The sequence below is a fragment of the Trichoplax adhaerens genome, genomic scaffold, assembly GCF_000150275.1.
Source record: "Trichoplax adhaerens TRIADscaffold_15 genomic scaffold, whole genome shotgun sequence".
Taxonomy (NCBI): Eukaryota; Metazoa; Placozoa; class Uniplacotomia; order Trichoplacea; family Trichoplacidae; genus Trichoplax; species Trichoplax adhaerens.
The window spans coordinates 610839-638830 of record NW_002060957.1 but is presented as its reverse complement, the minus strand read 5'-3'; the positions used below and the strand labels follow the sequence as shown (position 1 = coordinate 638830).

The window sequence follows — 27992 nt, the reverse complement described above, 5'->3', positions numbered from 1 at the left end:
TTGCTATACTTCAATTTCTATCCAGAAATGATGGTTGATCATTAATTGACATATGAAATGTATTGCTAGACTGTTGTTAAATACTGTATATGAAGTATAATCGTTTGTACATTGGTCAAATGTTAATATAAATGATTAAAAGTTTCAGTGAAAAACTAGATGTAAGTAATTTTTAAAATATTTATAAATTTACATAATATACGTATGGATACTGCGAGCACGCGGCCAAAGCTTACACCTCATACCAAGTCAGAGTAAAATTATTACAACCAATTAATTTAGCACAGGGTCTTAAAATTTTATTTTTAATGAAATCTATGTATAAGGTTTTCTTTATTACGCTTTAAGACCTGATTGATGCAGTATTCGCTTTCCTGGCCGACTTCAGTCAATCTTAAATCCATATTGATAATTCTATGATTTTCTTCCATGCTCTCTTGCAGTGCTTTTCCCCCATCCTTTCCAATAAAAGCGTTAATGAAAATAAGTTCAAGTAGCATGATTCTAAATACAATTCTAACATAAATATTTGATTTACCGGTCCGAGTTTGTTGCAAGACAGATTTATGGACGTAATTACTTTATTATGGAGAATAACCTTTTGGAAATAAATAACGAAAGAAATATTTATATTTGAACATGAATAACTATGTTAGATTGATTATCTTAAGATTACCTTGGCTAAAGCCATTGCTGTCGGTTCTGTTAAATCATTTGCTCCGATATCCATAAGGGAAAGAATTTTGTTTTTCATTAATGCTTTGCACAATGCCTGACCTCCCTCATCACTTAATCTATACAATTGCAATGAAAAGTTATGATAGGGTTAAGAAAGAGCATAAACTTTAAAAATTATATCTAGGCTGTAACCTGTTAACTCGGATATTTAGAGTTCTTAAAGTTGCATTCTTTTGTAATGCGTGGCTAATTGCAGAAGCTCCCGGTCCGTGAATTTGATTACCGCATAAGTTAAGATGAATAAGCTTACTATGACCGTTTAAAAATTTTCCAATTGCTCTGGCACCACTATCACTTATTTTATTATAAGATAGATCTTTATAAAAGCATAGCAATAGAAGACATTTTGTCAGAATATGATATAAATTGACTATGAAAACTATCGCACTTGACTTACCGAGTGCGATCAATGCAGGATGATCCAGTAAATGGCTTATTAGAACTCTGACTAATTCATCGGTAACACCACTTCTATGTAAACGCAGTACTTTCAGGGTACGACAGTTTTTGACTGCCTAATAAGTAGAAATAAATGGTATTCATTTGCGTTAGAATGTGTACTGTACTGTATAGCCGGGTATATTGAACATGTACTCAAGATTTAATATACGGTAATGTGCTTCATACGATGTAAGAATATAGTTATTTAAAGGAACTCTACTGATTTATAGTAAATCTTAAGACATTGCTAGATATATTACTTATTGTAGATTAATGGACGAGAAGAGAGAATTTTATGGTAAAATTTAAAAGTTGGATTGAACTTGAATCTTGTATGTATGAGTAACATGAAATATTTTAAAATTTATAAAAGAAAGGAATATAATAATATTTATAACGCTGCTGGCCATCTGCCTTAGAAACATCCTTGATTATATTATGGCTTACTTTAGCTAACAGAGAACAGTCTTTGGGCGTAAATTTGAAGAGATTCCATTCAAAATTCATTCCACAGTCTCGCACACTTTGAATAAACGATGTAGAACACAAAAGGCAATAATGTAAGTACACTTAACACTAAGTAGTCATTAAAATTAGTCAATATTTACCCATATGTTACATGAAGCTCTTGGAGATTTGTCAGTCTACTAATAATTTCATTAAAATCGAAATGATCGACATCGGGACTTTCACCAGCATCACTGTTTCTAAAAATAAGAAAGCGGCCAATGTTCGTTATGATAACACTGTATAAATTGGACAGTATTGAGTCAAGTTTACTTACGTATCGGAAATATCTTCAAATTTGGAACCACTTTTCACTGGTGGTAATAGCTGCTTTATATTCAAGCATCTGATAAAGTTTGCTGATAATTTCATAACATCATATAACTGGATAAATAAAGATGATGTGTGATGATGTGAATTTAGCATATTGATTGTTAATATTAAACAGGAATGATTCAATTGATAGTTTATAAAGTATTCGAGTAGTATTCATTTTTAGAATTACCATGGATGGATCGGTAGAATCAGGAACGAAATGTTCAATGAGATCTACAATTTATCAAAAATGAACTTATTAATGTGGTCATGGTAACGAGATGTTTAAAAAAAATTGCGTATTTGATAACATGCAGTATATATTCACCTATGGTTTACTTACCTTCTAAATTTCTTTCGAAAAACATTCTCTTCCAATCTCCTCCATGTTTGGAAACATCACATATCTGCCATCTGGCTTGGCAACATCGTTTCCAGTAGCCCTCATCTTCAATTAAACCAGCCGATATACTAGAGTATTCATAGATAACTCTCTATTAGTCTATTCCGATAGCGTAAAATACAGCCATAAAGATAATTTACTTCGAGTAACAAGTGCCTATGGAATAAAACTGATAGTATACTTTATGACAATGGTCCATTACCTTATCGGAACATCCGTTGGCAGTAACTGTAAAACTTTGGCTCTATCTTTAGTATTTAATCCGTCTAGGATGGGATTTTCTGCATGATACGTAACATATGAATCAGTGACTCATCTTCATCATATTACTTTCATTGAAAGGAAAACAAGTTGCAATTTAGTACCTTTGAAATTACCAACAATATGTTTAATACACAATTCGCGTAAGAGTGGGACAGTAGCAAGACTCCTACAAAGAAAATTGAGACGGTTAGGATTTTAATGTTCAATATACTCAATGGTTGATATCTACAGTATCAGTAAAGCGTTTCGTTATATGATTCTACATATACGTTACGTATACCATGTACAATTGTAAAAAAAAAGGGTGAATTTGTCATACCATTCTGGATCTTCTGCAATAATTCTCCTCATGAGCCGAGGATCAGCTGCAGGATTCATTTTATGGCTTTTAAACGCATCGTTTGTACGCTTTTGAAATTACAAAAAAAATTCAATTACGTCATGGCTACGATCCTCAATTCCTAGATCGCACATTATCGCTTTTGCTTTAGAAAATATTTATAAAAGTGGTATTACTGCTTTAATTGTAAAGTGACTGTAGTAGTATTTCCTTAATTGAAGATAAAACTGGATTATCCTTACGTTTTGGCTTGTAGGCGAAATGGTGCGTTGTACCAATGGTGGTTCTACCATCTTTTCTCCTTTGCTAAGACTAGATAAAAATACGAATACGTAGTATCCTCAGAGCTGGAAATACTGCAATCGATTGTCAACTTGTATCGTAAACATGTATTGATTTCAACCAGTCGTTCAAGTTAATCGTTGATTGAATCAAGTTCATACATTACACAAAATTATCAATGGTAGTCCATGTTGATCTAAGAAACTATTAGAAAGCACTTTTAGCTACGGTAGTTTGGACATCTTCATCTATGGTAATACCTTTTCGTATCGGGATTGGTTAATTCTTGGAATGGTTGATATCAACTGTGAAATAGCTGTGGTTATGTTCGTGTAGGATACTGGATATCGGTACAATATATGTATATCATTAAATAGAAAGATACAGCTCTACTTGTTATGCGATGTGGCGAATTCATCACTGGTTTATTGCTCTCCCTGTAATACGAGTTTATGTTGTCGTTGCCATGGTAGCTAGGAGCTAAGGGTAGGAGTGTCTATTACTGTACCGTGTACGAGCACACAATAACAGCTGTGGTATGATAAAGCCTCTTCTTTCTATTTTTACTATAATTAGATTTAATGCTAAGAGAGGTAGAATGCTACTGGGCAGCCTCAGTTAGGGGTCAGCAGAAGATAGTAATATTGTACAGTGTACAGTGTACAGTATGCATTTTTGTACTGTACTGTAGTTGTCCTACTACTGTACTGTACAGTGTACAGTACACTGTACACAGTGTAGTACAGTACGCACTCGGTTTTGTTTTCTTCTCAACTCTACAGTATAGTACTGTACAGTACATTACTGTACTGTACAGTATACAGCCTCAGTTAGGAGTCAGCAGAAGATAGTAATATTTGTACAGTGTACTGTACAGTATGCATTTTTGTACTGTACAGTACTGTACTGTGCACAGTGTACAGTACGCACTCGGTTTTGTTTTCTTGTCAACTCTACAGTATAGTACTGTACTGTACAGTACATTATACTGTACAGTAACTTAGTTTTATTCAAGCAGTCAGTTTTTTTTCCATTTTCCGATCAGATTTGGAAATCAGATTTTCTTGCATGATATTGCAGATGATGTGCTGAAATGTCTCAAATGATGGCGTTTACGGACTAGAACGCATGCATTCTACTGTACTGTAGAGTAGTAACAAGTCATGCGCTATTCTTTCTGAGTACCTGAGCATGACATCCAGTGACATTACGCGAAACCGTCTAGGTACCGGGAAAAACCGAATTCATTTCCCCTGCGGCAATATCAAGTCCTGTAAAAAGTCCAAAGTAAATAAGCACAGTTCAACGTAGTTGATCGACAGCACAGTACTGTTGTACTTGGCACAGTTCAACGTAGTTGATCGGCAGCACAGCACTGCTGTACTTGGCACAGTTCAACGTAGTTGATCGGCAGCACAGCACTGCTGTACTTGGCACAGTTCAACGTAGTTGATCGACAGCACAGCACTGCTGTACTTGGCACAGTTCAACGTAGTTGATCGGCAGCACAGCACTGCTGTACTTGGCACAGTTCAACGTAGTTGATCGACAGCACAGTACTGTTGTACTTGGCACAGTTCAACGTAGTTGATCGGCAGCACAGCACTGCTGTACTGTACTTGGCACAGTCAAAATGCATTCTCAAAATTGAGGTACAATCAAAATGGAAAAAAGGCCCTATCCAAATATCAACACGCCAAGGTTGCCATTTTGATTTCATTGTACACCGAATCACCGTCACAGTGCTCATGGGGTGACATGGTACGATGAATCATGAAATGACCTCTGATGACCTGATTTGACCGTTTGAATGATCACGTCTCGTGTCAACAGTGAATGAGTACGGTGACAACCGGTGACGAGCGAGCGTCACGTCACTTGGATGACTCCTCCCTCCAGTACTGTACTGAAGGCAAACCGGGTGAAAAGACAGAAACATTTTGAATGACCCATTGTGACACGACCCGTCAGTACGTACGTACTGCAGTAGCTCGTTGCAGTGAGTTCAGACTACCAGCGACCGGTGACGAGCGATCGCACGTCACTTGGATGACGCCTCCCTCCAGTACTGTACTCAATACACGGCGGCACTGAAGGCAAACCAGGTCAAAAGACATAAAAGATTTTGAATGACCCATTGTGACACGACCATTGCGACACGAACTGTAAGTACGTACGTACCGCAGTAGCTCGTTGCAGTGAGTTCAGACTACCAGTGTTGAAGCGCGTCGTCCGTCAATCTCGACAAGAGCAAAGTAGCCAAAGGAAAACGTCGAGGAAACGCTGTCTTCCATTGCCGAGCTCTGTTTTACTTCACTGAAATCGGTGGATTAACTTGCAAGATTGGAAGAATTGCTGGATTTTCCTGCAAGATTGAAACCATTCCATCGCCATCTTGTCGATATCGACGAGTTGGTTACACACGATCCACTAGCTGAACTGAGCTTCAAGCAAGAACAATTCCACTTTTTACACAACATTGGCCATGGCTGTATTATGTCGAAAATTGGAACGCTTTCGTTTTCTATTTGAGTTATCCACTAGCGTTATAACCTTTCAGACTTGGGAAAAAGTGCTATTCTATACTCTCTTCCTCACCATTTTTGTCATGTCTAGTTATACGACGTATCGTTTCCTACCAAGTTATCTTTATCGTATCTATCAATATTGCAGCTATTACTGGAATTTATCGGTTGATGTTGCCCATGCCAAGACGTAACCAGGGCAATCACCTTGGCTACCTTGCGTAGCCTTGTGCAAAGTGCATGCAGTCTTGTGGTGGATAATGGCTTACAGCATCTTGACAAGACGAGTAAACGTCATTTTGATAGTTCATGAATGGATCATGCTATCCACGTTAGCCTTCAAGCTACGGATGAATTGCACATATCAGCCTATCAGTAATTCTACAACATCTGTTATTCAGTGATTGATTGATGAATGGATTATGATTTGAAATGGAATCATTCTTCAACAGCTCTAGTCCATTTAGTAAACTTATATTTTCTTTTTTTTTCACTGACCATTTTATTTATTAGTTAGTTTTTAAAGACAGCTATCGTCACTAGTTTTTATCTTGGTGTAGCGTGAACAGTTTGACTATATTTTTTTTCTGTTGAATTAATGAAGGAATGAATGCAATTGCAATAGGATTGTCATCCTAGCTGCGTTGTTACAAGCATAATTAACTTTGGTTATGCATTAGGTGGTTTTAGAGTTGGACATCGTGGTCGGTTATAAATCATTTTTAAACCAATGACTGCTTTAAGTTTCACCTTCATCGTAGACAAGTGGTTACTGCATTGACATGCAGCATCAGATGACATTTTGCAGTTGGCATTTTGACCGCCATCATTACTTCGTATAATCCTAGATAGCATTAGAGTCAAAAGCAGTTGACTTATTTTACTTTGGACGCAGATAAACAATCAAAATGATCGTTACCAATTACTTTTGCAAATGATTTATTCATTATTGTAATCGATGTAAAACAATAGCAAGCCTAAGAAACGAGCGATTGAGTTAAATATATCAATTAGGCGACAGTTTTGACTTATTTATTAATTTTGCCAGCATCATTTTCAAGATGCTTCTATACGTATTTACTAGTAGTCCGTTGTCAATACACGTATCAGCAGTCAATGTTAATAAATAAACATGGGTGAAGAACATTTTGTTATCGAAACTTATTCATTGACACTATTAACTACTTCTTGTTGTGAACATGTTATACAGTGTACATCTACCGATTCACAAGTATGTATTATAAAATGATTGAAATAAAAATTTCAATCTTGAACTTTTTTCTGTGTATTGTGCATTTGCGTTATGATTTGACATAGAATTCTTCGCACTGGAATGGTAGGACTGCTTCCAATGCCGTTGGATGCATTGCAGTAGTTTCTTGGTAGACGTAGCACCAGAATAGTAGTCACTTACTATAGTGCAATTCATCATTTTAGGTACCACTACGCGTATGTAGGAAGCAAACAGTTTACAACTTCATGGCAATTGTAGACAACAAGAACGATGATATAGAGAGGACACTGACGTTGTTTGTGCAATCAAATGTCCAATTTAATTTGTTCTACACTGACGTGAGTTTATAAGGAGGTTGATTTATGCTGCCCAATGCATCTCAATGCTTGAAAATCTATTCAGGCAACAAAATCATGATACGGTTATGGATTGGTAGACCTAAACGTTGCTATCCCAAAAGTGGCTGTACGATGGCCTGCCTAATCGAGTGTGGTGCTACCACTGGCAAGATTTGTACCATTTCAACATGGTACGCCTACTTACTGTAACATTATTAATAGCATTGCTCGTCAAGTAGATGTCCGACAAAAATTGTTCTTTATTTTATTACTATTCATTTCTCAGCATGAGCAAATGTAAGTTTTTACAGGAATAGGCACTGAGAACCTATGAAGCCGTAAATTAATATCCAGAATCCATGTATACAATCATAAGCATTACACTTAAGCATGTTATAATTAGCCTGAAGTTAATTTATTAATAATATAGAAATAGTTATGGGTTTGGTAAATTCATCAGAACATTTTGCCCATTTGGTAAATAGGCTACATTACGAGAGCGAGCTAAAACTTGTGCAATTTCTTCGGCCGCTTCCAATCTTCTTAATTCAATTAAACCTTCACCTACTTCAGCGAATGCACTTGCAAGTAATTTAGCACCACGAGCATCACCTTCAGCGGTAATAACAGCAGCCATTTTTTGCTGTTCAGCCTAGAACGTTATGAATAAAGGAAAGTTCCATTAGTTTTGATTGATTAACTTTTTAGTCAAGCTAACATGATCTTCAAGAAGCTAAAGTGGATTGAATGTAAGCCAGCCTTATAAGGGCGAGTTCAATGATTTTTGCGTTATGAAGATTAAGCATTCATACCTTTTCAACAACGAAACGTGCGCGTTCAGCTTCCTGTTGAGCTAAAAAATGAAAGATAAATTTCTCTCATTCAAATCAATGTCTCAACAATAAAGAACTTTCAAAAAATGTCAAAATTGTAAACCACTTCATTCGTTTCATGACTTACCAACTTGTTTCATTTCGACAGCATGTGTGAATTCATGCCCAAATGTTAAATGAGTCTATCGAAGTAATGACGTTCTTAGAGGATCAAAGCCTTTGTAAGTTTAAAAATGGTTGAGAATTGATTTTACTTACGATGGAAATGTCGTCTAGTAGTATTCCAAAACTTGCTGCGCGTTCAGTTAGTTGCTGCCTAATCATATGTGATACCTGCAAAAAGGTAATTCTATTTAGAAATTGAATATTTGCAATATACCACGTTACGTAGTTTCCATCCAATAAGAAGAATATACGATATATCTTACATTTTCTCGTTGGGTGATCAGTTCACTGGCATCGTATTGAGCCTATAACGATCAAAAAATATCTTTGCTTACTTCTATATTATAAACAGCATTGCGATGAAAATAACAACCTCATTACTCGTGATAGATCACTTACCACTACGGCTTTCATGACTTCATTCGTGATTGATGGTAGAACTCTTTCATCATAGTCAATTCCAAGATTCTTATACATGTTTGGTAAAGTATTAGCCAACGGTCGAAATAATATACGTATAGTGATGTTTACGTTTTGCAAATCTACATTGTGCGTAAGCGAATCCAGTACAATGTCAATCGATTGTTCAATCATGGGATAAATAATGCGAGTATAGAGTACTGTAGTCAAAGAAAGAAGTCTAAATTGGTTTACCTTTGCTGCCAGTTGTTACTGGAACATTCCTAGGACGACTACGTATATCAAATACGATTGGCCTTTGAAACCATGGAACGATAAAGTGTGTTCCTTCTCCAGATACATTGGGTAAAACTCCACGAAATCTATCAAAGATTACAGCTCTGTGTCCTCCTTCAACTGCAAGAAAAAAACACAAACAGTTGACAGTGAGTTTATCACGCAGTAAAGCCTTCTAGTTTTACGCGTAGTTCATTCGATCATTTATTCATAAACATCTTAAGAATACCGTCTCTACTGTACTGGTATGTATGTGAAGTACATGTTGTTGCTTGATGGAAATATTACTATTCCTATCTAATCCGACAATGGCTACTAGGAAATGGCGCAATCAAATAGTTTGATAGTCTCAGGCAGCGGCGGCATTGCATGCTTAAATGAATTGGACTATTGGAAAAGCAGGCATGATCACGTTGGAAGAATCCTAAAGTAGCTAGAAATCACTAAAGTACTATTGGTCTAATTTACAGGTTACGAATTCTTCGATTGGCAAAAGTCAAACAGTTCATTCCGATACATACTAAATTATCAAAGTTCGCTCTCTATTCGGCAGGTAGGTAACTTAGCACGAATGTCAGCTGCTTTCTCTTTATATACAGTAAGAACATACAGAAAGGTACTACCCGATCGCATCACTTGAGGACATTGCTAAAATCTGTGACAGAAAATACTGCAAATCGCCACCAATCGGGTATAACTGCAGTTCAAATTATCACGGTTAGCCTTAACTGTGGGTTATTGGTCATCTTGAGGGATGTACAGTATGACCGTCGGCAAGCAAGATTTATCCTACGCTTGCTGAACAGACTTTGCTTACATACCCCCAAATACTGTATAACGATCGTGCCGTACTACTAAATGACAACCGCAGTAAATGATAGTTTGACTACTATAACAGTAAACTTTAATAGAACTTGGTAAAGAGACTACCAATACAAGAAATGGATAAGCTTATTACAAAAGTGATGAAAATTCTGTGTGCCAGACGTCGTTTAAGTGAGGTTTTATCTGTCGGAACAGCACGCGTATGCTGCTCTTTCAATGATTGAATTTTCTATAACACAGCCTACAACCAAAGCGATAGCTACTCTATCCATCATCGAACATGTTACTTATTAGAGTATTACCGTTGTATAATGCAGAATTAAGCACTCCACCACCAATGGCCAGAGCAACACCTAATTGACCAAGTCGATTAAAAAACCTCGTCGCCATTTTCCCACAGCTTCGTCGCTTGTATGATTCAGTATGACGATACGCATGTCAAAATGTTGCATCACATCCATGTGATGCCCAGGTTGTTGCTCTAATGCGCAGAATCGATAGGCGGATGCTGCAGCGTCAAGTAGCACTGTCTTCGTTGTACCATCAAGTCTACTATCGTCTATTCCAAACCGTACCATTGTTGGCATACGAATATATGTCTATAGACAAATTGGATGTTTTTCTATTACGGACTACTAAAAATGCAAAGGTCCTGTGCACTAATGCGCAGAATCCTCAGGCGTACGCTCCTGCGCCAAGCAGCACAGTTTTCGTGATGCTATCGAATCCACTATCATCTATTCCAAACAGTACCACTGTTGGCATACGAATGTATGCCTATCGACAAATTCGATGTTTTTCTATCATTGACTACTAAAAATGCAAAGGCCTGTGCACTAATGCGCAGAATCATCAGGCGTATCGAATCCACTATCATCTATTCCAAATAGTACCACTGTTGGCATACGAATGTATGCCTATAGACAAATTCGATGTTTTTCTATCACGGACTACAAAAATGCAAAGGCCTGTGCACTAATGCGCAGAATCTACATGCGTACGCTCCAAGCGTCAAGTAGCACTGTTTTCGTGATGCTATCGAATCCACTATCATCTATTCCGAACAATACCATGGCTGCCATACGAATGTATCTCTCTTGACCAATTCGACGTTTTTCTACCAATAGAGTCCAGTTACTATACTGTACAGTAGAATAAATCATATATAATATAATAATAATAAAAAATATTCAATATTATTATTATATTATAATCCAAAATTTTGCTGACATAATGGATGATTTTACAGTCTCAGGTAGCCTTCAAATGGAGTAGAAATACAACCCGAACCCGATAAAACGCTAGTTATGATTCAATAGAGTATGCAGAACATCATTCATTTTTTGCCTAACGATCTTATTCTACACGTATTAAAAAGAAATCAATCAAAAATTCTGCAGGCTTAATAGATTTATGATTTTGCAGTCTCGGGTAGAGTCCTGAAATGGAGTAGAAATACAACCCAAACCCGATCAAATCCAAATACTAGTTATGATTCAAGCCAATCATTCCTTTAGAGTATGCAAAACATCATTCATTTTTCCTCTAACGATCTTATTCTACAGGCATTAAAAAATAACCAATCAAAAATTTTGCAGGCATGATGGATTTTCTCATATTACAGTCTCGGGTAGAAACGCAACCCGAACCCGAAAAAAAATCCGATCGAATAGTTGATTTTCGAACCCGAAATGAGTGCAATCGCTATACAAACACTGTACGGTATTGCGCTCTCGTTTCGGGTTGAAACCGGGTTTTCGGGTAGACTTTGTTATCAAGGACACTGGTCAAGGGGGCCGGGCCCGCTCCCCCCCCCCGGTGTCATGTCCCAGGTTAAACTGGCCTAACCCACAAGCAGCACCTATCATACTGTATACTGTAGACTGATCGCTTGCACTTAATAGTAAGTAAAGTCTGTACCCCACTATCAAGCAGCACGAAGTGGGTGTTGGATGTTGAATGATTGCAACTGCAAAACAAGATGGAAAAGATATTTGGAGTAAACGATTTTTGTGCCCCGTTATCCGCATTTTGGGTAGGTTTTGCTAACTGACTTGTTTTCCATGTTATAGCTTCGTTATGAAATGCTTGTAGACGGACAATTCAGCGTTGCTTTCGTGGTAGCGACAGCAAGATTGCTATGACAGTAGAACGGAAAATAAACACCAATTGAGATACGCTGATTGTAGAGTAGGACTATAGTACAAATGCATGCTATACTTTCATACAAGTACACCTTGTAAGATACGCTAAAATGATCCAATTTAATGGATCCTAATGCTAGTGTGCAATTCGTCTATTTCAACTGAAAAAATGGATTGAAAATTGTCAATCAGTATACTGTAGTCAGTCAATAAAGATGATAAAACTCCTTGACTGACTGCATTTTGACCACAGCAAGGCAGTTGATGACATTTACTTTTATCTGCATCAAGGTGTTTATCGTCTTCAACCATTAGGAAAATAGTATTCAGTCCTGCCAAGGATGACTTTACTTTCCTACATATTGTAACACAGACAGTGCCTGGATTACTATTGGCATGCTCCTTTTCAAGACTGAATTACAGTTGTGCTTATCAGCCAGTCAGGCATTGAAGACAGTACTGTCTACTAGGCGTAAGACAAAATCAGCGTCAAGTTTTGCTTGCAGTAGTCGTAGGTAGAGCTATTAAAAGTCATGAATAAATTGTTCTTAGTATAGACTTGGATAACGGGCTTTCAATTTAGTTTAAACGTCTCAATTCAAATAGAGCCATGATCGGCAAAACTTGGTAGATTTGCATGACACCGCGAACAATGTCTTGCAATCATGGTAATCTTTCTTGGACGCCTTAATGTACAATTTTAATACTAACTTCTAGCTGTAGTTATGAGCCCGATCATGTTATCAATGCTAGGCTACTTAAACTAGTCAGATAGGTAGAGTTGTCTCAACATCCACATTGAATTGCATTTTTGGCATTGGCTTGAACTAGACAGTCAACACTTAACTCTAAAATACCAATTCAATCGTCACTACAACCACTCTCTTATCGTTAGTATGCAATGATTATCATGGAGAGCCATCTCTTTCGATGTCTATTGTAAATATTAATTATAGCTGTAGTACTGTTGTATCAACTTAACTTCCGTATTAATAAAGCTAAGCTTTCATCTTTTCCGCATTAATAATATTCAATTATTTATCCTTGTTCTCTTCACTCGAATTGAGGTGTATATTTTTATTGTGGTAGGAATCGAACATTTCAACTCCCTGGCCTGATTTCACTCTATGCTTTCAAAATGCAGCCGTATTAACTGCGCCAGCTGCTCTATTGATTCTCATATCACTATTCCATTTGCCGGGTATGATTGCCACGCCAGAATTTCAACCAAAATTTGGGAAAAAAACCAAATCAAATTTATACCGCTTTAAACTGGTAATGAAATATCCATCCAATGACATCAAGCTAAAACAGTCGTAAATATATTTTATAGCCCAAAGTACAATCTTAACCTCATTAATCTATGATTTACATCTATTTTGTGTATTTCCATGATAGTATTGCTCAGCTGCCTTGATCATTCCCCCAATGATTGACCTGATATACACCCTAGGTGATATTCAGCAGCAAAGGGTTGCTGGTGTCATGATCCTAACTCCTTGTTTGACTTGGATTGCAATGGTATATTTTGAATTATAGTTTAATTTTATTCAAAAAAGTTGTAAAGTAATGAAACTTATTTAACTACTGCATATTTTCGTAGATAATATCTCAAATACATGTGATAGAGAATTACTAAAATTAGACGTTTTAATGACATCGACTGATAGTATGATTTTGATAATTACTTCAGTAGATAAAGTAGTTATTTCTAATTCTCTAGCTTCTATAACATACAATTCTGCTATTATGTCTGCATACTAGCACATCCGTCATTTAAATCTACTGTACAATATGCTCTGATACAAATCTGCGGTCTAAACACCGCTACTGGACGAGCAGTTTATTCGTTTGTAGCCTTCAAGTTTTCGTAATCTAAAGGGTCGCTTTAGCTACTTAGCTATGGTGCATTATAAGTTACTTAGGCTAACAAAGTTACCTTTGCGAGTGCACACATTTTTGCATGTTTGTTAGAATATAGCTTTTATAGCTTTATCTACTTTCAACATAAAGGATGTAGCTCGTTGTATAGTAATTGCTAGCTTTTCTTATTTTGACATATATTTTCAGGTATTAGCTACAGCTACAGTTAGAATAGAATGGAGCCGAGGCCTTTTTTCATCTAGTGTCTTATTCTTATTTTGGTTATTAATGGCCATTGCTTATACCATTAAAATAAGAACGTTAATATCATTTCAAATCGCATTGGTAAGTTTCGAAAGGCAATTTCTTATTGGAAACTTTACTTTCAATTTTCATCTTACTTTCAAATACCACTTACTGTATTAATTTACCCGTATGTGCACTGGCACACATAGCTGCATTAAAAAAAATGAGAATTTTGACGCATATCATGTTTAGAATGTGATGCCTGAAGGTTTACTACGCTATGTTACTTGTTGTATCGTATTTGGTGGAAGCATATTAATGTTGGTTCAAAATGTATGGGTTGATCGATCATATACCAAAGAACAAGACGGCTATAAAGAAGATGACCTTGTATGATTGAGATGGTTCCTTGACCATATAAGTTTACAAATATTACTTAATTACTATTATTTCTTCTAGGAGGAAAGCCCTGAGTTACAATCTTCATTTCTCTCAAAAGTGACATTTTGGTGGCTAAATAGGTATAACAATTCGAAGAAATTTCTATTTTTTACTTCTTATAGCACAAAAATGAATAATTGCATGTAATATACGGATATGTTAAGTCACTACATGACTCATTCGCATGCAGATTGATGATAAAAGGCTACAAACATCCATTAGCTGAAAAAGATCTGTGGGACTTGAATGGAATAGATAAATGTGATTTTGTCGGACAACAGTTTAATCGTGAATGGATGAAAGAAACTGTCAAATCAAGGTTAGTCCAAGTATACTCATTTTATTCGCATTTTATTCGTATAGCTCTACTAAGAAGTTTAATTAATCATGACCAAATTCTTCAGAACTAGTACTAATGAAGATGCTACCGTAGTAACTAAAGGAAAAGGCCCGTCATTGTTAGCAGCTATTGGAGGCGCCTTTGGAGGAGTATTCTTGTTCGCCGGTTTTCAAAAATTTATTGATGATCTATTGACGTTTGTTAGCCCTCAAATTTTAAGGTTATTTTTTTTAATTTAGTACTAATTCAATTAGCATGGTAGTATTCCACAGTTTCAGCAAATAGCCTTCTCTTATCTGACTTTAAAAGTAGCTATTTAGCTAAGAAGTAACTTGTGTGATTGAAATTATTACCTTGTGTATTAAAAATACGAAACTTCTATTGGCAAAATAGGGCCTTAATCGGGTTTACTGGTGATAAAAGTCAACCTTTGTGGCTTGGATTTGCACTTGCTTTCATTATGTTTGCGGCAGCTACTGTTCGATCTTTGATACTTCATCAATACTTTCATCTTTGTTTTATCCTTGGAATTAGACTCAAATCAGCAATCATTTGGGCCATTTATAGGAAAGTAAGTTAATATGTTACAGCTTACTACAAATATTATAAATAATGATGCTTTAAGAGACTGATAATGATTATATCGCTATTTATGCTACATGAAGGACTTATTTCAATATTCTATGTTCGGCAATTTTAAAGTCATTAGTGTTATCCAATTCTGCAAAGAAAAAATCAACGACTGGAGAGATTGTAAATTTAATGTCGGTTGATGCTCAAAGAATAGCCGAATTAACTGGATATCTTCATGTAATATGGTCGTCGCCATTCCAGATTGCATTAGCTGTTTACTTTCTATGGCAAGAGCTCGGACCCTCTGTTCTTGCTGGTGTCGGTATACTAGTATTACTTGTACCCATTAATGCATATCTTTCTATGAAATCAAGAAATTTTCAGGTAAGCTAATAACACGTAGTATATACCAGTAGCCTCTCTAGATAAACATATATAAATATTCATTTACTAACTTTAAAAAGATTCCTTTGGCTAGTATTTGAGGAGAAAAAAGTGAATCCCTGAAATGTTAAATAATATCCTTAGGTTAAACAGATGGAGCATAAAGATTCTAGAATTAAATTAATGAATGAAATTCTAAATGGAATCAAGGTAAATGCGAATCCTATTATTACAAGTTTGCTTAATGTGCTTTATAAATACAGGCTCATAAACATTGGAACTCACTCTGGTTAGGTCTTAAAGTTATATGCTTGGGAGAAGTCGTTCATAGAAAAAGTTTTGGCTATCAGAAAATTGGAGCTAAAGCAGCTTTTTGTTAGCCAGTTGTTACAGTCGGCCAGTAGATTTGCCTGGGCGAATGCGCCATACTTGGTAAGCAGAATAAATTTTCGTTACGGTACAGTGAATGAATGGGACTTTAAGCAGCTATTTTATGTTTATGGTATCATTTTCCTTAATAAACTATCGTAATTAATAGGTTGCTTTGGTAACCTTTTCAACCTATGTTCTAACCGGCAATGAACTGAATGCCTCCAAAGCGTTTGTTTCCATTTCTTTATTCAACATCCTTAACTATCCAATAGCAATGTTGCCTACTGTTATTTCTATGGTTATCCAAGTTCGTTTTCATTAGATGATTAATACGAAGTGACAATCTAATTATATTGTTGGCGTTAGAATTACTTTCGATTAATCAAAATTTCTAAATTGACATGATTAGGCTAGTGTTTCACTACAACGGTTATCTAAATTCTTAAGAAATGATGAGATGGACTTAAACATTGTCGAGAATTCTATGCCACCTAAACACGGTAATGAGAATGTAGTACAAATTATTCTTTCAAAATTACTCTTCTAATTAGTCTAAAGATCTAGCTATCTAAATTCTTTCCTACAGATCGAAATTCTGTAGTAATAGAAAATGGCACATTCAAATGGGGTTCTGATGAAAAACAACCAACCTTAAAAAAGTAATGAATAACAGTTTCGATACACCACTTATTTTAGAAAGTGTTAAGATAGTTGCTGTGATAATGTTTGAACTGGAATCTATTCTCAAACTAATTTATTGTAATATTAGTATCAACTTACAAATTCCAACCGGTTCACTGGTCGCCGTTGTTGGCCATGTTGGCGGTGGTAAATCATCGCTGGTGTCTGCAATTCTTGGCGAGATGGATAAAGAAGAAGGCAACGTTTATGTTAAAGTAAGAGCTCCAAAGCGTTGTATTAAGTAACGCACTCGTAAGCATTACTGTCAAGTTGACTCTATTTTATGCCATTTTTATTCCTGTCTTCATTTGAATAAAATAGGGTTCAGTTGCTTATGTACCACAACAAGCTTGGATGCAAAATGCCACCGTAGAAGATAATATTTTGTTCGGCAATGATCGTATGGTAGGACGTTATGAGAGAACTATCGAAGCTTGTGCTTTACTAACTGACTTAGATGTACTACCAGGTGGAGATCAATGCGAAATAGGAGAAAAGGTTCGTATTTGTGCATTTATCGATAAATACAAATGGATTAGCGATGGGTCATAGTTGTTAAATTAAGTAATTTTGAAAAATGGATAGGGAGTAAATTTAAGCGGAGGCCAAAAACAGCGAGTTAGCTTAGCGCGAGCTGTATATTCAAATAGCGACGTTTATATCCTTGATGACCCTCTTAGTGCTGTGGACGCTCATGTGGGCAATCACATCTTTGAAAGCGTCATCGGCAATCGCGGCATATTAAGACATAAGGTTAGTGCGATAAAAAACTACCTTACAGACTTCTTATCGATTTTAATGCGGCAAATGTTATGGTAATTTCTGAGCGTAAATATGCGTATCTAAAAATTACTTCTTCTATCCACGTATAATAACGTTAGACTCGAATTTTTGTCACTCACGGTCTTGGTTTCCTTCCTTTTGTCGATAAAGTCGTTGTTGTAGAAAGCGGAGAAATTATTGAGGTAAAATTTATTAATTAACTTAACACCAAAATAATAGAAAATATAATTTCATTATAGTATGATCAATTATGAGCGTTTATTGCTGGTTCATTATAAATATATTTCGTTTTATATAACGTAGAGTGGAACCTTTGATGAACTTATATCCCATCAGGGAGCATTTGCAGATTATTTATTGGCCTACACTCATACAGAAACAAATAAACCAGAAGAAGGTATGATTTATTAGCAGTAATCGATGCATGTTTTTGCCTATCATTAACATGTATTGTAAATAATAACTATGTTGAGACAAAAGGTTATACTATCAAATTTATGCATTGAGAAAGTGTTCACGATAGACGGTAAAATACTGCAATGAACATATAATCGTATCCTGATGGCCTAGTTAGCTAAATACTACTGTATTTAAATTCGTTTGGACCTATACTCTGACGCTCAGCAAGTAATTTTACTCTCTGAAATCTAGAAGTTGATCCTGAAGCTTCCGAAGAGCTGTCACAATTACCAGAGGACGTACGTGAACGTCTAATTTCCATATCATCCCAGGCAAGGAGAGGTTCTAACCTTGGTTCAAGCGAGGATCTCAGTAGACAAAGAAAATCAATTCATTCCAAAGAAAGTTCAGTTTACGCTCGTAGTATCTCTATAGTTAGCCAACGTCGAAGTCTAGTTAGTTCAGCTCAGGAAGAGCATGATTCAATCATGAAACAAATTAAAGCTCTTACAGAAAAAAAGAAATTAATTGAAGAAGAAAAATCTGAAGTTGGGCGAGTAAGCATAGTTATAGTCATTTTAAACTCGCGACTATTTGCAATGTGAACAAAATAGCTTTCAATAGTACTTGTATAGATATTGTAGAGAGAAACTAACGGAATATCTGTTATATAATCTTTTAATGTGCCACAGGTAAAGTCAACAGTTTTCTTATATTATCTAAAATCACTTGGGTGGATTTCGGCTATTATCCTATTTCTTTGTAAAATTGCCATCGAGGGATGTTCTATTGGCACAAATATATGGCTTGTGGAATGGAGTAGTATCACAAATGCTACGGACGCAACTCGAGATCTTTACCTTGGAATCTATGGCGCTATCGGAGCTGGTAAAGCTGTATTTTCATTAGGTAGTAGTTTTCTACTAGCATTTGCAGCTATTCGTGGGTCTCGTCAGCTACATTCATCTATGTTATTCAATGTATTTAAATCACCGGTATCATTCTTTGAAACTAACCCACTTGGAAGAATCGTCAATCGATTTTCTAAGGATATTTTTGTCATTGATGAAGTGATTCCCGTGGTTATGGACAGTTTTATGAGAATGTTTTGTTCGGTAGTTGGAATAATTATTATCATTTGTGTCTCAACACCGTTATTCATGACCGTTATTTTACCACTAGCTGTAATTTACGTCTTGACACAGGTACGAATATAATAATGCTAATCAAATTTACTATATTACTAAAACCTAATGGATTTTATTTCATTAAATTAATTGTTATTGAAGCGATTTTATATTCCAACTTCACGCCAACTTAAACGCATCGAATCAGTCAGTCGTTCGCCAGTTTATTCACATTTTGGTGAAACATTGCAAGGGGCAAGCACTATTCGTGGCTATAAGGCTACAGAGCGATTTTGTATGCTAAACGATAAAAAAGTCGATCGTAATCAGATGGCATATTACCCAAATATGGCGGCTAATAGGTACAGTTTGTGATATGGTAAAGTAAATTTACTTTTGTAATACTATACTTAATCTTTGTGTCTGGACAATTACTTCTAACAGATGGCTCGCAGTCAGATTAGAATTTATTGGTAACTGCATTGTCCTTTTTGCTGCTATGTTTGCCGTTATTGGTCGGAATACTTTGCCCGCTGGAATTGTTGGTTTATCTATTTCCTATGCATTGCAGGTGCTAACTCATTTATATAATATAGGCTTCACTATGTATATTTACTTATTTGGTCAGCAATCATAATTTTGTCTATAAGTGTCTGCTGATATATTAGAGTAGCTGATAGTTGCGCAGAAAGTTGTTATTAAGTCTACTGATACAATTTTATAATTGCAGTCAAAAATCTATCATTAAGGTCTACTGATATGCTTATCTTGCTGGCAGTCTAAAATTTGTTTCGTACGGGTTGATATACTTTTTTGGTTGGTAGTTATGATTTTGTCATTGATTTATGCGTTTTTTAACCAGATTACTACAGCCTTAAATTGGATGGTCCGCATGAGCAGTGATTTGGAAAGTAATATAGTAGCTGTTGAACGTGTTAAAGAATATTCAGAAATTCCTCAAGAGGTGATGTATGATCCATTAGTAAATGATGTATTGGTTTATTATGGTAGTAAATTGAAGTGATCCATTGAGCAAAATACGATAACTTTTAAGTCGTTATTGTATCGAATCCACTTGCTTAAGATTTAATTTAATAAAAATCCATTTTATTTAGGCGTCTTGGGACATAGCCGAAGTCAAGCCTGACCCTAAATGGCCAGAATGTGGTGCTATTCAATTCATTGATTATAAAACTCGTTATCGCGCTAACCTAGATTTGGTCTTGAAAGGTGTAAGTTGCGATATTGCAGATGGTGAAAAGGTAAGAATTAGTTCTACCAGATAGATGTTAGGTAATGGATGGAGTAACGACTATAAATTAATTATGGCTATGTCTATAATTTTAATAGATTGGAATAGTTGGTCGAACAGGAGCTGGAAAATCCTCTCTCACTTTAGCATTATTTCGAATAATCGAAGCTGTTGATGGCAATATCAATATTGATCGAGTCAATATCTCCAAAATTGGGTTGCATCATCTTCGATCTAGTATTACAATTATACCACAGGTTTGAAAATTGTTCTTTACGGAAAAGATTACATGTCTTACTAACGTTTGTTTTGTACTAGCAAAACGAATCTATTGTAATTGTTAAAGCACTAAATCTATTAGAATCAGTAATCTGTTTATTCGCGTATAGTAAAATAAACGCCTTATGTCCGTTTTGGGGTAGTATTGTCTTTGATCTCATAAGGAATCAACCTAAAGTACTATTAGCATTTCTTTTCTTACAACCCCGCAGTGTACAGTGTTACTTTTGACAGTTTATGAATAAATTTAGATTCATTCAATGTATTCAGAGTTATCATAGCTTGTCATACTAATTTTCAGGATCCAGTGTTATTTTCTGGCAGTTTGCGAATGAATCTAGATCCATTCAATAACTATTCTGACGAAAATTTATGGAAAGCTTTGGAAAATGCGCACTTGAAAGAATTTGTTCAGTCGTTGGATGATAAACTAGAATTTGAAGTCAGTGAACAAGGTGGAAATCTAAGGTAAAGGCTTTGATTGCTGTTTGCATACCAATTAAATTGTAACCCAAGCGTTGGTTTTACATAAACTTATTGTACAGGTGTTCATAAAATGACATTAAACGCTTTATATTACTTTGATGTGCCATTGCAAATTTTATTTGCTGATTTAGAAATATCATTACATCTGTATTATTTTTCTTAAATCTTCAATTACAGCGTTGGGCAGCGTCAATTAGTTTGCTTAGCTCGAGCTTTACTGCGTAAAACTAAAGTATTGGTGTTAGATGAAGCTACAGCCGCCGTAGATTTAGAAACCGATGACTTAATTCAAGCCACAATCCGACGAGAGTTTGCAGATTGTACTATACTTACTATTGCTCATCGTCTTAATACGATAATGGATAGTACCAGGTAAGAATAATTCAATTTCTACTATGTAGGATGTAGGGGCACATTACTAGTAATACTTGGCAGTATTTGGGTGATTCGCTACCCTTATTGCTGTTTATAACCCCCAATTTATTACACATAACTAATAAATTGCTTCAACTGCCTAAAATTTACAGAGTTATGGTATTAGATCAAGGTCAAATAGTTGAATTTGAGCCACCTGCTGTTCTACTTACTCGTAAAGACAGTATTTTCTATTCGATGGCTAAAGACGCTAAACTTGCGTAAATAAAGCGGAACAATGATTATATCTTTTTCCAAAAATCATTATCACCCTGACTGGGATTCGATCACAAAATTTGTAATTTCTTACATAGATAAGGAACATTTTCGTTTTCCATATCGCAGTAGTTGTTTATAATCAAGAACGAATCTTTACTTTAGATATAGCTATTGTAGCGATTTTTTTATGTAGTGTTAGCAGTACTTGAATTTGATATTGTTTAATTTTAACTTTTCTTTGAGAAACCTTTTAATTTGTGACCTCATTACAATGATTTTCGATAGATTAAAGTCATTTTTTAATCATAATATCGTGCCCGTATGACGTGATATCAAGATAGCTGCGTGCAGGCATAAACCAATGTATACTTGGTTATTGTTACAAAGTTATGTTGCAGTGTTACTTGAATTTTTTTCTCTGCATCTCTTTGACGTAGCGAAGACAATCCATTGTATTACAGCTATTTCAAAAGATTTTGTAACAGATTATCTTCAAAATATTATGACTATAAAAATTTGATATTCTAATATGAGGCCTGTTTCATTGAAAATCAATACCACGTTGCCCTCATTTACAGTTGGAAGACTATCCTAAAGAACTTAAAATATGATATGCACCGTATATACTGTCTGTAGTCTTATCTTTTCTACTTGATTGGTTTAGCTGGCTTGCCAATGTGTCAAACCAGTGAAAGTAAATATGCCTTATATCAACTTCATAGTCATTTTTCATTGATCGAATTAGGAATGTTTATCAAATCAGGTATTAAATGATGTCAGGTGAGCTATTTATTTTAAACAGTGTGCGTTTATTGAAGTTGTCTATCGTGGCCAATGCTATCTTATGTATATGTCTTGTTATTGTTAAACTGATCTTACTCTAGATCTCAATCATTTTTCAAGTGTAAGTAATGGTTTCTTCTTCATATCAGCTTTTGGAGTAGCTATTTCGATATCATCATTACGATTCAATAAAATCTTTTATTATATTCCACACTATTACAAATTCATTCGAGATTCTTGGTGCCATCTCTTCTACCCAATGACATAAACAAAATGCAGAAATTTGTGGCAGTTATGAAATGGAATTTAGAATTAAGATTACCATTTCGCGCATATTATCGCCGAAGGCTGTCTTATTTTATGATAACGCATTCTAGAAATATGTGAACAAAATTCATAGATATATTGATGCAGGAAGTAAGGCAGAGTAATACATCATTAAAGATAAGTAGTGCATGATGTGGGTGTAAGATATCATTGAACTAATGTTAGACAAATAACAATGTTAGAATACATCACTATGACTTTGTCCTATACCTAGAGGAAGGAGAATTTATTTATTTTGATTCTGTCTTGCGCTTGTAAATTGTCTGACAGAGTCAATGTTGAATCTAGCACATATTCAGTAAAGCAGCAGTTGGAGTTAGTTAGGATAAAGTTGTATTTACAAATACACTGGCTACAAGTCATTTTTATATTTAATCTATGTCTACTTTAACTGTTTAAACGCAGCTCTCGTATATATGAGTTACTGCACCCAAATCTAAAAGGATTCCATATACATAGATGTAGTTTTGAATGAGCTAGGGAGCTGACGCTGGTTAGCAGTGTATAAGAAACCATATAAGATAGAGGCAATTTCTATGAAATCTTTCAAGCCATAACAAGTCAACTTTAGCAAAATATCAACTTAATATAGTAAATGTTTGTTAATGTAATCAAACTTGCAGCTTCTAGTATATAAAAGCAATCAATTATGACTATACTACGCAGTACAATATATCGATTTAGGTATCCATTTGCTCCAATTTTGCGGATTGGCTACAGTAATGTAGAATTGACAAATGTTAAGCTGTAAAGATTGACGTTAACAAAGTAATTAACTCAACTAGAAGTTAAGTTGCATTTGACTTCATTAACTACCTTAATGTAGCAAACTGGAAGTTTAAATATTTCATCATCTTGAACTTCTAGATTTAGAAGTCCATGGCAGGCATAATATACCTATCAACCCTTCCTTAATGTATGCTGAATTGTAGTCCAAAAACCAAGAAAATGATTATTATACTGAAAGTACATAATATTAGACGATTGCTGACTACTAGACGTATATTAAAAATTGTAGATTATTGACATTAGCTAGTTGAGTAATTTGGTATAAGATTTATATGATATGATTAGATATACTGCCATCGTCAAGATACCCAGCACCTTTCAGTGTTGGACCTTAATTAATGGAAGAGTAATGATATTTGAAGCAGTTTAATTCGGATGGTAAAAGGTAACGATGATTAATTTGAGGAGAAGTATATATTCTGTTTGATAACTCAAGTCTGATCGTTGTTCAATAAGTGGCTAGTCGCGAATAGATTTATAGAAATGTATTGGAGAACTACGGAGATGTGCTCCCATTGCAGACAGACTTGACTTGGTAAATGTCTTGATCAACTAAAATTTTCCGAAAGGCCATTTTGAAAATTTTATTTGACTTGCTTATTTGTGATATACTGTACTTTCATTACACAATCCCTTATGGAGATTGAGCTATCAATTTCTCAACTACTACAGTACATCAAGACTAGAATACTATCACAATAGGATTAGCCAAGGCGTGTTATCATAACGGTATTTACCGCTAGCTAAACTAGTTATTTTAATTTTATCAACTGCAAACCAACCACAAATGGCTTATTTGTAGGCAATTGCTATGCTTTCAGCGAGCCTAACGATAAAGCAATCAATTTATTTCATTAATCTTAAGAAGTTTCTAGAACTTTTATGCCATAAGTTGAACAACGTAAAAGTTTAAGGTTTAATGCTATGATCAAGTGAACCAATCAAGATGGAGAATTTTTTTCATCACATGATAATGGCTTTATTGTTGTGTCTTTGTTTATTGTTTGGTAAAGTCCATTGAGACAGTGTCCCGATCGATATATAAGGGTGCGTAAAGTGAATGTATTTCAAATTATGCGCGAACTTAAATCGATCGATAAAGCAGTTGAAAATAACTTGAATATTATCTTTGTAAATCAAAATTCATATGAGAAATTGGTAGTAGAAAAGTTTGCTGAGGATCTTTGCATCGCTAAGAATTTCAGTATTGACTACTGCTATCACTCTCGGTGGAATAAGTATAAATTATTGTCTGAGATGACATATGAAAATATTGTTACTTGTTGTGTCTCCCTATACGCGAACTATCTGAGATTTGGTCAGTGTGATAGGCCAAGAATCGAAGATATTGTCTACGGTTGGAGTAATACGGTAAAGCAATAAAGTATCCTAGAAGCAATATGATTAACAACATTTCAATTTCTTGACGTATTTCTATTTTATCAATTAGAAGAGTATAAATTAGTTTTATCTAGAATATTCACTCGATTATTTTTTATCATAACCTATTGGTAGCTTACACTGCAGATTAAAGCTTTAGACGATTTTCGACTATTTATCGGTAACTTGGGCAAAGATGCACTTATAAGAAATCAAACTACAACGAAACATATTAATTTCCGTGATAGTTTTGCTCACGTAGTAATCAATACATTACAAGGATTGTATTTATATCTAATGGCATTTATAAAGGTTTATATTAATTCGAATTATAATAGCAATGTCTAGTACTTGCTATAACATTAGCTTAATCGAGTTTATACAGGGAAAAAATCCACAAAATATTTATATATGTTCAGTGCTTGCTATAACATTAACTAAATCCTGTTTATTTTCCGAGTTTTTACAGGGAAAAAATCCACTAAATATCTATATTGAAAGTAGAGGTTAGAATCTGCTCATATAGGATAATTCATAATGTCACACGTTATGAAATTATCAATAGCATTCTAATGTCCAGTATTTGTTCATATATTCTGTACAACAATAGAACCTAGCATAGAGCCTATGGAAATTGATACCAATACAGAGCCAATAATTGAAACCTATATAGAGCCGTGTAACGAGAATCTATTTCACATAATCCAACCAGAACGTAATATAATCGACGAAATATTTCTAGAAGATTGGAGAACTATGGCTATGATCTTTACTCAATACAAGAAAATAACCGACAATCTGTTTGACATAGCTACTCGTAATGGCATCGCTAAATTAGAACACAAGAATAAATACAACATTCTGGAAGAGAAGTTCAACAAATTTGCTTCTGCTACCTGTTATCAAAGTATCTTATGTCTCTGCATAAACATAGGCATTTGCACCTTTAAAAATCTAGGGAGTGATGATTTGAGTGAGATATCAACAATTTATAATGTCATTCAAAACAGTTTTACTAATATGGTAAGTAGATGGCATAAGTAATAAATTGTCTATTCTTGTTAATAATTATAATAAGCGTAATAGACATACTAAGAGACTTACAGACAGCTTTTCTACTATAGGAGACGAGATGGCTAAATTTCACTTTATTAGTTATACTAGCATAAATCAGCTTTATTATGAATAATTTACTAACTCTAATCACGATGCATTGCGATTACTCCGTAGGTCCATAGCTTGAATGAATTTCAAAAATTAATCGATGCTTTGGGCAATAAACTACTTGAAATAAATGGAATAGCAGTGCAACAAGAGAAATATAACTATGATAATCATTCTTGCGTGTTAATTAATATAATTTACGAATTGTATTGGCGTTTAATGGCATTTACGAAGGTTAGCATCCATAATTATTTAATTCCGTGATTGCAGACTAGTATTATAATATTAATGTACTTCTTATGGCATCAATCTAATCTACTAAAAAAATGCCTTTCTAGGCCACAGACCAAAAACAAAAAATGGTATGGTTCGATTATCATGGAAGAAACTAGAACTATAGTCATTAAAACATTAATTAAAAATAATATTTATTAAATGTAATAAGCTTTCAATAAATTTTTTGTAACCTTTAAAATAATGCGATATTAATTTGCTTAAAATAAAGCGTGTTAGAGGGCCATGGCTGATGATGAATCGGTGCATAAGGTTTTCAGTATTCACTCTTATACCAAGTGCTAAGAGCCGGGATTGACAGCTTATAGGCCTGTGCATGTGATGACGAAGAGTATACGGACATGGACTCCTTAGACATTTCGCAATAATGATACGAGGGGATATTAGAAAGAAAGATATTTATTGTAGAGAATAACAAGGTACAGCGTGGTAGTTACTGGTAGATCAGCATGTAAGCTGTCGTGAAGTAAAGTGTGTAGATACTAACCCTAAAACGTGCAACTGAATAAATGTGTAGCAGAAATCATCAGTATTCATAGTTTTAGAGTGAGAGAAAAAGATTGTAGAATTAGATACATCATATACCATAAACAGCCTACATGATAGTAAATGATTGTAGGAAATAGCAAAGAATGTAGTTGCTATAAATAACTAAATATGACAAGCTATATTTGAGCATAGTTGAAATAGACTGTAGAGGTATCTATATTCGGAACGTAACAAAATGTCTACATTTAAGAACATGCCTAAGAACTACCGTGAAAATAAATACACTACAGTGCCCAAATCTTGAAGTTTATGTGTTTCAACGCTATTACAGAAATCTATTTCAGTATCTTAGACCTTAAGATCTTTAAACTACGAACCTAACTTAGTAGCAGTGAGATTGTTACAGATGTACCTGTGCCATTATTATTGTAAGCTAAAGGCTCTTATGAAATCTGAAGACTAAAAAGATTCTAAATTAAATAGCAATTTTTAATTATTTTGTTACGAATTACCTTTTCGAACGGGTCATAAACGCTGTTGTCACGACGACTCGTGTCCCCAACTGGCTTAGGCGACTTATTATAGTTGAACTAACTCTCGACTGCACAAATAAGCTGCCAACGGGTAACAGGTCTAAGGACTTTACTTTATTGAGATAAATCCTAGTAAGAGAATCTACTAAAAAGCACTTTAGAAAACTCCTAGCAATAATGATCAAGTGGATCTAAAAATGATTAAAATGGAACTGAATAGTAAATTTAGTGCTCGAGTTTATATAATCTCGTCCTCCGCCGATGGTGCATATGTTAGTATCCTAGACATAGCGACTTGCACTTGCTAAATTTGTATTTGTAAGT

At 34.9% G+C, this 27992-nt stretch overlaps 4 protein-coding genes across 4 annotated transcripts; 2 read left to right on the top strand and 2 right to left on the bottom strand.

The window, feature by feature from the left end:
- Positions 1–305: 305 nt before the first annotated feature.
- On the bottom strand, positions 306–3046 carry TRIADDRAFT_50874 (uncharacterized protein; the record flags this gene model as incomplete). The annotated part of the gene is made up of 13 exons (XM_002116331.1): positions 306–458; positions 539–598; positions 677–794; positions 871–1054; positions 1136–1253; positions 1627–1702; positions 1788–1886; positions 1964–2070; positions 2192–2235; positions 2345–2472; positions 2607–2685; positions 2770–2834; positions 2988–3046. The coding sequence occupies 13 exons, from the start codon at positions 3044–3046 to the stop codon at positions 306–308; spliced, it is 1290 nt and encodes a 429-aa protein (XP_002116367.1).
- A 4616-nt stretch (positions 3047–7662) lies between these two features.
- On the bottom strand, positions 7663–10296 carry TRIADDRAFT_64271 (expressed hypothetical protein; the record flags this gene model as incomplete). Its single annotated transcript, XM_002116330.1, has 8 exons — positions 7663–8039; positions 8200–8240; positions 8348–8402; positions 8479–8553; positions 8649–8690; positions 8785–8927; positions 9040–9201; positions 10209–10296. The coding sequence occupies 8 exons, from the start codon at positions 10294–10296 to the stop codon at positions 7824–7826; spliced, it is 822 nt and encodes a 273-aa protein (XP_002116366.1). The 3' UTR covers positions 7663–7823.
- Positions 10297–14621: 4325 nt separating this feature from the next.
- On the top strand, positions 14622–21915 carry TRIADDRAFT_30988 (uncharacterized protein; the record flags this gene model as incomplete). Its single annotated transcript, XM_002116424.1, has 25 exons — positions 14622–14680; positions 14791–14975; positions 15022–15160; positions 15334–15511; positions 15643–15897; positions 16042–16107; positions 16192–16329; positions 16436–16576; positions 16679–16769; positions 16871–16928; positions 17039–17165; positions 17272–17448; positions 17536–17703; positions 17832–17915; positions 18037–18130; positions 18427–18689; positions 18825–19337; positions 19422–19621; positions 19704–19830; positions 20122–20223; positions 20375–20521; positions 20610–20768; positions 21092–21258; positions 21454–21648; positions 21804–21915. Coding segments are annotated over 25 exons (3945 nt in total), but the record flags the coding sequence as incomplete, so codon positions are not given.
- A 2967-nt stretch (positions 21916–24882) lies between these two features.
- Positions 24883–26744, top strand: TRIADDRAFT_60394 (uncharacterized protein; the record flags this gene model as incomplete). The annotated part of the gene is made up of 6 exons (XM_002116423.1): positions 24883–25179; positions 25324–25500; positions 25658–25694; positions 25799–26211; positions 26419–26586; positions 26691–26744. 6 exons carry the CDS (start codon positions 24883–24885, stop codon positions 26742–26744), a joined length of 1146 nt encoding a protein of 381 aa, XP_002116459.1.
- Between the last annotated feature and the right edge of the window lie 1248 nt (positions 26745–27992).